Here is a 14,388-nt window from a genome sequence, read left to right on the forward strand (position 1 = left end):
CAACAGCAGGCTAAGCAGCTCAGCCTGCTGCCGGTCTGGGGTCCCAGCTGCCGGCCCTACTCAGCCCACTGATGATCTGGGGTTCCGGCTGCCAGCCAAGGTCTCAGCCACCGGTCCCACTCAGCCTTCTGCTGGCCTGGGTGAATGGCAGGAAGCTGAGTGGAGCCACTGGCTGGGACCCTGGCTGGCAGCTGAGTGAATGGAACCCCAGACCCACAGCCTGCCATTAAAAAAAAAAATTGGCACGCATGCTGTAGGTTGAGGACCCCTGTTCTAGTGTTTACTGTACTTTATGGTAATTTTCACTATACGCGATTTTTCCTCTTACGCACTGACCTTAGAACCTAACCCCCGTGTAAGATGTGACTCCACTGTATTCATTTTTGAATATGCGGGTGAGTGTGTGTGTGGCAAAGTGGAAGTTTTGCACCAGCCCTGTATTTATCATGCGGTGGAAAATAAAGGTGAGCAAGTGCCGAGCAGACCACATTCAGTGAGAAAGGCAACTGTTTCATCTGGAAAATAAGTGAGATTAGGCTTCAGTCTGAACTTAATGTGTCGTAAGCAAAGGCATCAAAACAATCTTGTACATCTCTTCATGTTCCATAATCTTTAAAAAGCAATTTTATAAGCCTAAGTACATAAACAATGATTTTACCCTAGATTTTATTACTAAATGGTAATTTACATTAGATTTCATTATCAAGATATTTCAAAATACTGCAGTTATTTAATGAATGCAGTATGACTGGAAATATTCTAAATCCAACCCTGAACGAACATTGTATGAGGCTTCAGCGGTTACACTTCCTTCCTGTATCCTTTGTGAAATTTCTAAAGGGATAAGGTTACAGAGGCTGGTGAGGAAGGTGGTGGAACTCAAATAAAAAGTCCTACAGATGCAGAACAAGATATATAGTGTGTCATAAAATATATTAGCAAATGATCATTTAAACCTCCAAAATATTATAGAGTGTGAGGAGAAAATACATATTCCGCCTGTGAAGTTATTAAACATTTTGAATGAGTTGAACACAAAGTTTAGAGGGGGAATATTTGCCTGAGCCCTTCACAAAAAATAAATCACTAACAATATATTTTGCAAAAAAACAGTTTTTCACACAGATGTTCTGTTGACTATAGCGATATAAACACTATTTAATATATTTAGTACTAGTCATTTTATAAAGGTGTAGCTTAAAAAGTAAAGGTCTTCAAAGACATTTTTCACCCTAGCATTTTGGAATAAACATATTAAAGAATTTTGCACATAGCAACATATAACATTCTAGTATGACATGGTATGTGAATTTACAACCAGTATACAATACATATTTATATAATGAAATGCCAGAAATTAAGGCTAGCTATAATTTTCAGAGTAAGTTATGCTTATCAAAAATGTTACAAAATTTAAATCAAAACATGCATTTCTCAATTATATTTACTGTCAATTTAAACTGTCTGCATTAATAAACCAAAAGTTCAGCATCCAAGATTTCAACCAAGCCCAATTAAAATTCTACATTAATTTATAATCAGTTCCTTCACATGCGTCAACACTGTTCCCATGAAACGAACAATATATGTTCACCAGTCAGATGTCTGATGCAAGCTAGCAAAATCAAACAAAAATAAAAACTTTTACAAAGACACTAAAAGATCACACCTCAAATGACAGAAAGCCAACATTATTTTACAAATTTAACTTTAGCATACCAATGTGCAGTTTACAATACTGTGTTGATATGACTCAAATTCTAAACCTCCGAGTGCGTTTTTCTTTAATATAGTTACGTTCCCACCAGCTACATGATAAACATTTCAGATTTTTCTTCCCACTGCAAATCAGTCAAGTAAATAACCTACAGCACACCTATGAAACTGAAAAATAAAAATCGTAACACGTTAATTACTATGCAGCAAAAAAACCCAACCCAAACACACGCATATTTTTAAAGTAGTTTGTCTACATATTCAACTTAAATCCTTCCATGAAATAAATTGACTAAAACAAAAATTTTGAAACACTTCTATTCAGATCAGATTTCGGCAATTAGTTTATAAATATGACCAGCCACTTCTACTTCTCTGAGGGAGTTTCAAATGAACAGACTTTGGTAAGAACAGAAGGATCCACCTACCCAGTCCAAGTATGTTAGAGAAACAATGTGCAAAGTGCACATTATGTTCTGAAAATATATTCTACAGTTTGTAGAAGTAAACACCTCTAATGTGTAAGGAAAATAATAACTTGTGCATTTTAAAGTTAGCAGTTTTCCACCTTTACATATTTTAGTGCAATATATTTTAGGGTGAGGACTTATGACAAAAATGGCAGTAGCAGCAAGATTTTTTTTTTTTTTACAGTAACATCAATGCTAAGAAGGTTTTTTTAATAACAATAAAAGTCTATCCTATTGCAAAGATTAATATATTTAACTGTTTCAGGCACTGGATTAATGAAACTAGCACCCCATTTCATCATGGATTTTAATGGACAAAACATGTAATGGAGGTTTGGTTGCTTTAGTTATGATGCCAGAGGACTTTAAAAAAAATTTTAAAGGCATATGCTGTAACTAAATATGTTGAACATAAGACTCTTCCTTATAATTCAACAGTATGTTTTGAAGAAATAGTTTCTGCCCTAGTTATGAATGACTTGCTCAATGACACAAAACTCTTAACCTCTTTACAGAAGGTTCAGTTGTGAAATTCTGTGGTGGAGAAATCAGACAGTTAAAAAAAAGAAATAATAATATTACATCATTTACATGATGATTTGTGTAAGTTTATTTTTTGTGACCTTTATATCTAATATTTTAAGCTTATTTTCTTAATGTCATAGTAGATAACATTTTCTGAGACTGATTTATAAAAAAAAATTCTTCTTGAAACATCTGAAGGATGACATCGTATTACCATTACAGACTAATGTCTGTTATTCTATTTAGTTTTCCCCCGTCAGAAACAAAAAGGAAAAATCTTGACAATGACACTGTTGATTGTCTCCACTGAAACTTAAAAGCATTGAGGTCCTCTGATGTAATCTGTAGATTCTACCAAGGCAGAAGCTGAAGATATGAGAATTCCAAATAGGAAAATTGACAGACGTTCCTAGAGTTACGATCCAGTGGAGTGAAGGCTAGGGATTGGATAGAATTTGGAAATCCGGCTCTGTGTTGAAGGGTTAAGGCATTCAGACTCTCCAGTCATTTTAAAGAAAACTTCCTGTTCTTGAAGTTTCCTAGCAAATTCCTCTTCCAGTGTCTAAAAACAACAGATTAACAAAGGTGTATATGGTGAAGTGCAAAGAAATCCACTGTATCAATGTGTTGTTTGCTCAACTTTCATGCCACTGACCACAAAAAATCATGCACTAATATCAAACTGAGCATTCAGAGGCTTTGTAGTCTACCACTTAGGTTGGTCTGCATCTGTAGGACAGTTTGCCTACAGACATGTTTAAGGGTCCAATTTATTTTTTACACACACGCACATGCACGTGCACACACTCTAGGAGATGTTAAAAGGTGGATAACTTGCAAGCCTCTCCTGTCTGCCTCCCTTGTATCTATTGTGGCTTCTATAAAAGATGATGCTCTACTGAATTTTTTGTACATTAGCTTCACTACAGTAACTCCTCACTTAATGTTGTAGTTATGTTCCTGAAAAATGTGACTTTAAGCAAAACAATGTTAAGCGAATCCAATTTCCCCATAAGAATTAATGTAAATAGGGACGGTTGGGTTCCAGGGAAATCTTTTTCACCAGACAAAAAACTATATATTATATAGATATACACACAGTATACATTTTAAACGAACAATTTAATACTGTTCATAGCTATAATGATTGTGAAGCTTGGTTGAGGTGGTGAAGTCAGAGGGTGGAAGAGGGTGAGAGATTTCCCAAGGAATGCCCTGCTGCTAAAATGAACTAGCACTCGGCTGAGCCTTCCAAGGGTTAACACGTTGGTAATGTAGCCTCTCATACAAGGGGAGACAGCATAGCAGACAGAGACAGATACACACTGTGTGTGTGGCAGAGAGAAAGAAATGCACACTGCCCCTTTAATAAGCTGACCCACTCTTAAGTGCATTGTCTTGAATCAGGAAGTTAAAACAGCAGCTGCTGCCCCAGACTCTCTCTGTCTCTCTCCATCTGTGACCCCATCCTGCTCTATATGGAGAAGAAGGGGTAAGTAAGGTGTAGAAGCAGGGGGGAGGGGGATACCTTGACATTAGCTCCCCCTTCCTTCACCCCCTGCACAGCAAGCAGGAGGCTCGGGGAGCAGCTCTGAGGCAGAGGGCAGGAGCAGCACATGGCAGTGGGGGGAGTGACAGCTGCAACTGCTATCCTGCTGGGTGGCTGCAGCACAGGGAACTTAGGGGAGCTGATAGGGGGGCTGCTGGTCCACCCTGGTTACAAGCCCCCACCAGCTAGCTGCAACAGGCTGCTCTTCCTGCAAGCAGTGGACAAAGCAGGTGGCTGCCAAAGGAAGTTAGACGGGAGCATTGCACAACTTTAAACGAGCACGTTCCCTAATTGATCAGCAATGTAACAACGAAACAACTTTGACCGGGATGACTTTAAGTGAGGAGTTTATCTTCTGGACCCGTCTTTTGCTTATAAACTGTCTTGGGTTACCTTTTTTCTTGGTCTTAGTTTCTCTCTCCATTCCTTCAGTTCTAGGCTATGCTCTTCATCTAACTCTTTTAGTTTCTGAGTCTCATGTTCAACCAATAGATGGCATTTTTCATTCTGAAAATAAGATTGATAATCCTTAAATAAAACTAATTCAGATTAGACGATCAACCATTTGTACAGTAACATGTAGTCCTAATTATTTTAAAACAGCTTACATTGTATGATGTGAATTATTGTAACATAACGCATTCTTATCAAGAGCAACAGAACCAATGGTTCTGTGTTAATAAAATATGGCATAATCAGAAATATTGTGAAATGTGTTTCAGTGATGTAGAAGACAAAGTCACTCAATACTATATGTGTATTATTGGCTAATCTATTCAGTGTCTTGCAGTGCATGCTCTGTCTAGTCAAGGTGGTTTTGTAGGATTCAATTTAAGAGCTTAATTACGTCAGAAAGTTATGCTTGCAACAATTTCAGCCCTTGATTCCAGTAGTTGAGGCTGCCTGACAAGTCAAAGGGGATATGTCTTTATGGAGGGAGCCTCAGTTCACCACTACAAAGAAGTAAAGAACAATAAATCATCATCATCTTGCTCCTGAAGACAGCTGGGGGCCAAATTATCCCCTGCTACAACTGAGAGCAACCTGAGGGCAGCTCTAACTTACACCCAGCTGAAATGGCCCCCAAAATGGTCTGTTCCTACAGTTGGGGCTCATTGAAGCACATCAGTGCTGTGGCCATGCCCATTTCTACAGGGTGCTGTGAAAGAGAGTGGTGTAGCACCAGCTTTCTTGGCTCTATGCCCCTGGGGGATTTCCCACTGCAAGGGGAATAATCGGCTGGTCACTTAACTCCTGCTTTAAATCTGCCTTATGTCACTGGAGCAGAAGAAAACAGACTTAATGGGGAACAGGATCTGGCTCATGGTGTGCAGCAGTTGGTTTTACAACATACATGTCATGAAAGGACCAAAAATTGAGGCCTGTATTACTGAAAACTTAGTTATGTTCCAGAACTCCAGATGTAATCAGCAACCTGCCCTTTGCAAGACAGACCTCATTGCATGTAGTACTATAAACCTGCTCTTATGGCGAGATACTGACATCACTCAGAGCAACTGAAAATTCAACTAACAGAAGATGGAGCTGCCTTTCTGTTTTGAACACTGATTTAAAAAAACAAAACAAAAAACAAAAAAAACATTAAAAAGAAATGTTGCCAAAGGAAAGTAGCAGTTAAAACAAAGGTTGGTCAGCACTCTACAAGGTTAATATTCCCTTACGGTTTATAATCTCTTTATCATTAGCTGAGTTATGTATATGAATCAAGAGTACAATATCCTGTATCCCTTAGAAAAGGATCTCATTCATTTCTATATGGATGGATAATTATGTAAGAAAAAACATCATTAAAACATTTTCCTAATCAATAAATTCAGAAGTTGCTCAGTTTGTATTGATTAACTTGACTCTCTTCATACACTGCTTATTTTATGCCCTATATGTTTTACCTGTAATTGGTGCAGTTCTCTGATGTTTGCTTCACACTGCAACTGAAGGTCCCGCATTTGATTTTCATGTTTTTGATGCTGAGCCAACCTCTCATTTTTCTGCCTCTTTTCTTCTTGAGTGGCAAACTAAAATTAAAAACAAAGAGTAGGTGATTGATACTGTAGTACCTAATGCAGATATCACAAATGACTTTTCCAGGGTTGTAAAGAATATAATGTATTTACAGTATAACTGGACAGAACAACATTACAAGATTAAAGTCATCAGAGCAATTTCCTAATTTTCACTGCTTGAATTTTCCAATATACCCTTATCCAAGATAGGCTCTTCCCTGCCATCTCTTCTCTGTCATGTCACTTCTCCATCTTTGTTCAAATCCCTCCCCAAAACTCACTTCTTCCATGAGGCCCCTAAAATATGTCAATTATAGTTATTATTGGCCCAAACTCATCTAGTGTAAATCACAAAGCTATGCTGACTTTAATGGAGCAAATGGATTTGCACCAGTTTAGAATCTGGTTCTATATTTAAAAAAAAATAATTAAACATTCAATACATGCATAAGCCATACATGAGTAATCCTTGCCTCTCACCTAATATACTTTCACTCATTGCATCAAATCTTAGCCCCTGATCCTTCAAAAAATGTATGCATGTGCTTAACTTTACATACTCAGTAGTCATATTAACTTCAATGGGATCACTTACTGTATGTAAAGTTAAGCATATGTTAAGACTCTGGATTATCGGGGCCTAAAATTAAATGGTATGATCTTCAAGGCAAGAACTATATTTTACTAGTACTGCAGAGTGCCTACTAATGTGGGGGTCTCTTAAAAACAACAATCAACATCATTCCTATTCAAGAATTAGAAGACATACAGATTATTACATCAAAAACAGGCTGTCAAAAATCAGAACACTTTAAATGTCTTTAATTATACTCAACTGGAGAAGTAATCTAATCGGCAGCAGGCATTTCAGCTAACCTTATAACAGAGGTTGACAACCTTTGGCACGCAGGCCAATAGGGGCTGAGGGAAGCAGTGTGGTCCGAGGGATGTGCTGGCCACCACTTCCTGCCACCCCCATTGGCCTGGAGTGGCGAATAGTGGCCAGTGGGAGCCGTGATCGGCTGAACATGCGGACGTGGCAAGTAAACAAACCGGCCCAGCCCGCCAGGGTGCTTACCCTGGCGAGACGCGTGCCAAAGGTTGCTGACCCCTGCCTTATAATACGCACACAAGTTGGAAATATCAAAAACTATTGGGGTATACAACAAACTGATCTGTACAAACAAATTTGGAGAAGGATTAAGGGCAACTGCAAATACTTCTCAAACGCAAGCAGAAATGGCTGCTCCAGACTGAGCCAGTAGGTAGAGTTCCATGATAAACAATCCAGTCTCCATTTCACAGTGGGATGATTTTAGATAAATATTCCAAATTTAGTTGTGGCCATCAAACCTGCACAGAGGACTGGATGGTACTGTCTCTGAAACTCAATAAAATTATATTCCAAAAGTTGTCCGTGAAAATGAATACTAAGCAATATAAGGTTCATAACATCCTGAGGCCAAAGGTACCTCTTTCACAGAATTTCAAGCCCTTGTTCACGTCTGACATACATAAAAGACTGACTCAGGACAGTCATGCAGCAGTACAGAGTAATATCTCTAGGCCTTCAAACTGATGTCTTTTAAAATACAACTGAATACATATAACTATACTTCAAAACTTCACTCAACTCAAGCACTTTCAGATATTTTAAACTACAGATGTTGTCAGTCACCTGTTTAATCTTCTCACGATCCTGTTCTGGAGTGCCTGATGAGTTAATTCTTAAACTTTTCTTAAACATAGCCATTCGAGTCTTTGCTTCACTTCGCTGAATTTTGGGCAGTCTTGCTCTTTCCTGAGTTTGCCTGTTCTTTAACTCCTCAATAAGCCGTTGATTATATCGCTGCATCTGTTCTGTTTCCTAAAAAGGTTTTGAACAAAAAGATTGTTTGTAATATTGCTATATGATTAACATAATATGTTTAAACATTTAGGCACCAATTTAGCAAAGCACTTAAACATGTGCTTACGTCCATCCCATTTCTGCTGGGGTCTGATTCAAAGCCCAGTGAAGCCAAGCTGCCCAGCTCTGAAGGAAAGGGTAAAAGTACACAACAGACCAAATTTCACAGTCTGTGATGCGTTTTTCATGGCCATGAATTTGGTAGGGCCCTACTTATAGTATTTTGCTGAACTTGGGGCCTTATAGGGACACTGATGTTAAATATTCTTAAATAAGACCTCTTTACCTATGTTAAAAATACCATAGGTTATTAAAACTCTAAATTTAGTGTAATTACTCTGGATTTACACCAGTGCAATGTAGCTCAGAATATGGTCAACAGCACTTTCAGGTTCTCTTGCAATAACAACGCTGGAGTCATTGGACTCTAAACACTGCAGAGAACTATTTGTTTAAAGCACCTGCTTCTATTGGAATAAAACACCAATATTAACAAGAATCCACTAATGGTAATATTTCTATTGGTTTTTGATTTTTAAAAACTTGTTTTTTGAAATCTAACTTTTGGGATAAATTTGACATAAAAAGTATCTTGATCCCATTACTTTATAGGCCCAATACTACAAATAATTATGCAAATGGATGGGACTGATCACATAAGAAAATACGTAAACGTGTATTTTTGAAGGTAAGTTTCTATATTTGTAACGCCAGTGCTTCCTTTTATGCTCCCTAATCGTTTACTGTTCTCACATGTTACATCTGGTCTTAAATTTAGATTGTAATCTTTCTGGATAAGGAATATCTCTCTCCTAATGGTTTACTTTGAGTGCCTGAAATATAAATAATGTGTTAACTACCAAACATGTCAAACAACTTTGACAAAGTGCCTCAGTGTATGACTGAAGCAACAAAATAAAGAGAAGAGAGATTTATATAGCAAGAAAGAAGCTACACAAGTAGAATGAACCAAGTTGTTATAGACAAGTAAACTAGCAGTATAGATCAAAAGATATTTTAATATACCACTGAAGATTGTAATATAGAGGAAAGGGACAAACTCAGCACTAACTTTTTCATGCCTCTTAAGAAGCTGGTGTCTCTGCATGAAGTACTGATCTTTGAGTTGCTGTTTGAGAAGCTGGTGTTTTTCCTGTAAATGTCGCTCTTCTAGCTCCCAGATTGCAGCTTCACGAGCTGGAGGAGAAGGAGGAAGTTTATTCCAGAAAGTACGACATATTATTTTCTAATCTACACATATATATTTAAAATTACAGGGATATTTTAATTTAAGTGAAATGATAAAAACATATTTGTAAGAAGCCATTAATACAGATATATACCACACCACCATATCTAATAAAATGATCAATAGTTACAATTTTAAGAACATAAGAATGGCCATACTGGGTCAGACCAAAGGTCCATCCAGCCCAGTATCCTGTCTGCTGACAGTGGCCAATGCCAGGTGCCCCAGAGGGAATGAACCTAACAGCTAATGATCAAATGAGCTCTCTCCTGACATCCATTTCCACCCTCTGATAAACAGAGGCTAGGGACACCATTCCTTCCTCAGGTAAGGAGTTCCACAGATTGTGCGCAGTGTGAAGAAGAGCTTCCTTTTACTTGTTTTAAACCTGCTGCCCATTAATTTCATTTGGTGGCCCCTAGTTCTTATATTATGGGAACAAGGAAATAACTTTTTCTTATTCACTTTTTTCACACCACTCATGATTTTATACACCTCTATCATATCCTACCTTAGGCCTTGTCTACACTGAGGGGTGAGGTGGGGTATCGATCTAAGTTACGCAACTTTAGCTATGTGAATCACATACTTAGATTTACACGGTGTCTTCACTGCGATAAGTCGATGGCTGATTCTCCCCCGTCGACTCTGCCTGCGCCTCTCGCCCTGCTGGAGTACCAGAGTCGATGGGAGAGCGCTCGGAGGTCAATTTATCGTTGTCTAGACTAGATGTGATAAATCAACCCCCACTGGATTGATTGCTGCCCATCGATCCAGCCAGTAATGTAGACAAGCCCTTAGTCTCCTTTTTTCCAAACTGAAAAGTCCTAGCCTCTTTAATCTCTCTTCATATGGGGCTTGTTCCAAACCCCTAATCATTTTAGTTGCCCTTCTCTGAACCTTTTGTAATGGCAGTATATCTTTTTTGAGAGGAGGAAATCACATCTGTGTGCAGTATTCAATGAATATTGTATTTAATTAAGAATTAATACAAGAAAAGTGTTATCTGGAAATGTCTTGAGTAAATTTTTTTCGTTATAGAGTTATAATATAAGCAAAATTCAAAATTATGTGACCAAAACTGTGCAAATAAATAAGTATGGCTGAGTCAGAAAAGGCAAGGTACAGCTCAAAAAAGAATTTTAACATATTACTTTTCTGCTAGCAGAACAAAGGCATTTCAAATATAGTACTGTTTCATATTAAGGATATGCTTTTAACTACAGTTTCAATTTTAAGTCTGGATGTCCTTGATTTTACAGATTTAAGTCAGACTTTACTATTTTTCTAACAGCTCTCTTTGAGATGAAAAGTTGCATATAAAACAGAAGAAAATCTAATTTTAAAGGAGAAATTTGATGATGGATACCTCTCATAAGCTGCTGCTTGTTATTCAAGCAGTCTCGCTCAATATTGGCTAGTTCTGTTTTTTGCTGCTGGATGATTTTCTTTAGAGATGAATCCAATTCTTGTTGCTGCTTCTGCACAAATTCTTGTTCCTATTAAAAACCAGGGAAAATAGATTAAGTTGCTGTATTCTACTCATACTAAATTTTTAATGAGATTCCCAGAACAATTCTCTTTGTTCCCTTGATTAGATTGCAAACCAAACACATTTATGAAAATTTGGCCTACAATACATCTGCTATAAAATTATCTACTTTTGGGGACACCTAGTAAAAGAGAAAGGCTACAGAATTTTTAATTACACTTTTAGAAATGAAACAGAAAGCAATGAACTAACCAAAATCTGCAGTTATTTTATGATCAGAGTAAAATGTAATATGAGTTTGATCAGAAAAAATAATTTACATTTTCTCAAATTAAATTAGCAACTGGTCTGAGAGTGGGTGGAAACTGTGCATCTACAGCAATGCAAATAGGTCAAAAACTAAACCTTTTATTCCCTGAACCAGCCGGATCTACTACTGTTGCTTAAATAACGTGTCAACACCAGGGAGAGGTAACTTTATTATGCCACCCTGGTGGTTCCTCCTGCCTAATTTAGGTGGGAAGCTTATGAAAAGAAAGCCTTGGCTCCTGATCCTGGTTGGCTAATGGTACTATCATGAAAGATGCATAGAAGGGCTGGTACTAAGTCCTACTAATAAGGAGCAGTCCTCCATGGGAAGAATTTAAAGAGGAGGAAAACATGCGGCTTATGTAACTGTGGGATCAGTGTTTGAAGATCCCTCCTACCTAGACTCTAGGTTTTGGAAGGGCTACACAATGTAACCAAACATGACAGCAGCTGCATGGGATTGAAGAAGCCCTGCAGTAGCCAATAAAGAAAAACTAACCATGTGCTAAAAACTGAACCCACGTTCACTCAAAGCCAAGAACAATCATTAGTTTGTTGGCTACTCTTTATTTGGCAATGCATAGAGTTAACAAGCCTTCATAAACCAATAGAAACTATCTGCACATAAATTATTCAAATAACTTATAAAGAAAATATTTACTTTTCATACGTGTGTGTGTGTGTGTGTGTGTGTGTGTGTGTGTGTGTGTGTGTGTACACACACACACACACTTACTTTTCATAGTGTAAATTTATTTATATCACTGGGGAATAAAAACTGAGAAAGTCATACTGATACAGGCTCCAGTCCTGCAATTTGTTCTATGTACAAAGGTCCTCCCATGCAGAACAAGCTGCAGGACTAGGAACCTAATTTGTAGAAATAACAAAAATATTTATTTGCAAAGTTGGAAACCTCCCTCCCCCATGCGCACACACAAACAACCCAGAAAAACTCTGATACAATAAAGTCACATGTAGTAAAGAGTGTAACAGTTGTCATTTGTCTGGGATTATTATTCAAAGCCTATTTGTGTGCACACTTTGCATGGCTATGTCTAAGTTATTTAGTCAAAATAAAACAGACATTATACAGTTCACTATCATCTATCCACACTCTACAGTTGACTCATCATTTTTATGTATCTACACATACAGGAAAGCATGCACACACACTTTTGCCTTACAAAATATGACAAGAAATTTTATGTAAAATATGATACACATTGAACCTACTTTCCAAAACAAGAAAAAAGTGTTTTAAAAATGGATCTGTGCTGGTTACACGGAAAGGGGCATAATCTCACCATTTTTAGTGGAACACAAAAAAGAATATAAGGAGAATACAGACCTTAGCATTGTGTTAATTTTGTCTTTAAACTTATAAGACAGATTTTCAATAAAATGTTCCTAAACTTGTTAGTGAAAGTGTCTTAGTAAAGTTGAGTTCAATAACTTAATGAAATAGTCACCGATATTTTTTGTTGTTGAAAGTTACCTTTACAAAGTGTATATTATTTTGTTAAGCACTATGAAAAGCAGTAAGTAACCTTTTTACTCTGCGAGTTGAAAGTGTCCTTGTTTTAGTGCTCATGAATTCAGAAAATTGACATGCATTGCTTCGGGGCTATCAAAGAAGCTTTTCTGCTGCAATAGTACAAAAAGTTTGACTATTTTTACTGCACTTGCAATATACAAATAGACTAAAGGCCTGATTTAGCAAAGCATCTAAGCATGAAGATAGCTGTGGTCTAAGTAAGGGCTTATTTACACTTACATTTTATAGTGCTCTAACTTGCTGGCTCGGGGGGTGAAAAATCACCCCTCTGAGCACAGCAAGTTGGAGTGCTTTAAAGCGCTAGTGTGGACAGGCTCAGAGCACTGGGAGCGCTGCTCCTGGAACTCGGAGCTATTCCCCTCGTGGAGATGTATTACCAGGAGCGCTGGGAGAGCTCACGTGTGACCACACACACACTTCAAAGTGCTGCCGTAGGAGCACACCCACGGCAGTGCTTTGACATTTCTAGCGTAGATGTAGCCTAAGTGCGTATTTGTGTGGAATGTAGTGTCCTGTGATATATAGGTCACACTAGATCAGGGGTGGGTAAACTTTTTGGCCTGAGGCCACATCTGGGTATGGAAATTGTATGGCGGGCCATGAATGCTCATGAAATTGGGGAGTAGGAGGTGGAAGGGGGTGAGGGCTCTGGGGTAGGGTCAGAAATGAGTTCAGGGTGCAAGAGGGGGCTCCAGGTTGGGAAAGGGGGTTGGGATAGCGGGGTGAGGGCTCAGGCTGAGGGTCCAGGCTCTGGGGGTGGGGCTGGGGATGAGGGGTTGGAGGTGCAGGAGGGTGCTCTGGGCTGGGACCAAGGGGTTTGGAGGCCTGGAGAGGGATCATGGATGGGGCAGAGGGTTGGGGCTTGGAAGAGGGGCAGGGGTGCAGGGTCCAGGCAGCCCTTACCCTCAGGCAGCTCCCAGAAGCAGCAGCATGTCCCCTACTTCGTCTCCTACACAGAGGCATGGCCAGGCGATTCTACGCGTTGCCTCTTCTGCAGACGCAGCCCCTGGGGCTCCCATTGGCCATGGTTCCTGACCAATGGGAGCTGCGGGGGCTGCACTTGGGGTGGGAGCAGTGTGCAGAGCCCCCTGGCTGCCCCTACATGTAGGAGCCGTAGGAGGGACATGTGGAACCACAGGGCCAGCCCCTGACCCTGCTCCCCAGCTGGAGCACAGGAGCAGGCCAAGCCCCGGACCCTGCTCCCTGGTGGGAGCTCCAGGGCCAGATTAAAACGTCTGAAGGGCCGGATGCAGCCCCTGGGCCGTAGTTTGCCCACTGCTGGGCTAGACAGTCTAATGGTCCCTTCTGGTTTTAAAAATCTACTAAACATGTAAGAGAAGACCAGTTTTTCTAGAACAATGCTGTGGAAAGGCTGAATGGATAGAGGACGGTAGTTACCAAATGCTAGCAAACAGCGAGAGGGTTAGAGCAGACATTTTTAGTATGACTGACAAAGAGCCCATATATAGTCAGTGGAAAGGCTGCTGACAGCTTTGATATAAGCCAAGTTGCAAAGCTAGGAGCATTTGTTCTCATACAGGAAGAAATGAAGTTTAAGATGGTTTCTAGAGAAGAGAGAGAAGGGAA

At 39.1% G+C, this 14,388-nt stretch overlaps 1 protein-coding gene across 5 annotated transcripts in view; it reads right to left on the reverse strand.

Annotated features, from left to right (window-relative positions):
* Positions 1-649: 649 nt before the first annotated feature.
* SLK (STE20 like kinase) overlaps positions 650-14,388 on the reverse strand; it is a 71,527-nt gene continuing 57,788 nt past the window's right edge. For 4 of the 5 annotated variants that reach the window (XM_050957975.1, XM_050957976.1, XM_050957977.1 and 1 more), the window contains 6 exons: positions 10,812-10,941; positions 9,266-9,390; positions 7,963-8,151; positions 6,171-6,296; positions 4,654-4,767; positions 650-3,273 (listed from right to left, as the gene is read on the reverse strand). In XM_050957975.1, coding sequence (XP_050813932.1) covers positions 3,127-3,273; positions 4,654-4,767; positions 6,171-6,296; positions 7,963-8,151; positions 9,266-9,390; positions 10,812-10,941 — 831 coding nt within the window. In that variant the 3' untranslated portion in view covers positions 650-3,126. The remainder of the gene's footprint in view (positions 3,274-4,653; positions 4,768-6,170; positions 6,297-7,962; positions 8,152-9,265; positions 9,391-10,811; positions 10,942-14,388) is intronic. The other variant, XM_050957980.1, reaches the window with a different exon arrangement.

The sequence above is a fragment of the Gopherus flavomarginatus genome, chromosome 6 (genome assembly GCF_025201925.1).
Source record: "Gopherus flavomarginatus isolate rGopFla2 chromosome 6, rGopFla2.mat.asm, whole genome shotgun sequence".
NCBI classification, from domain to species: Eukaryota; Metazoa; Chordata; order Testudines; family Testudinidae; genus Gopherus; species Gopherus flavomarginatus.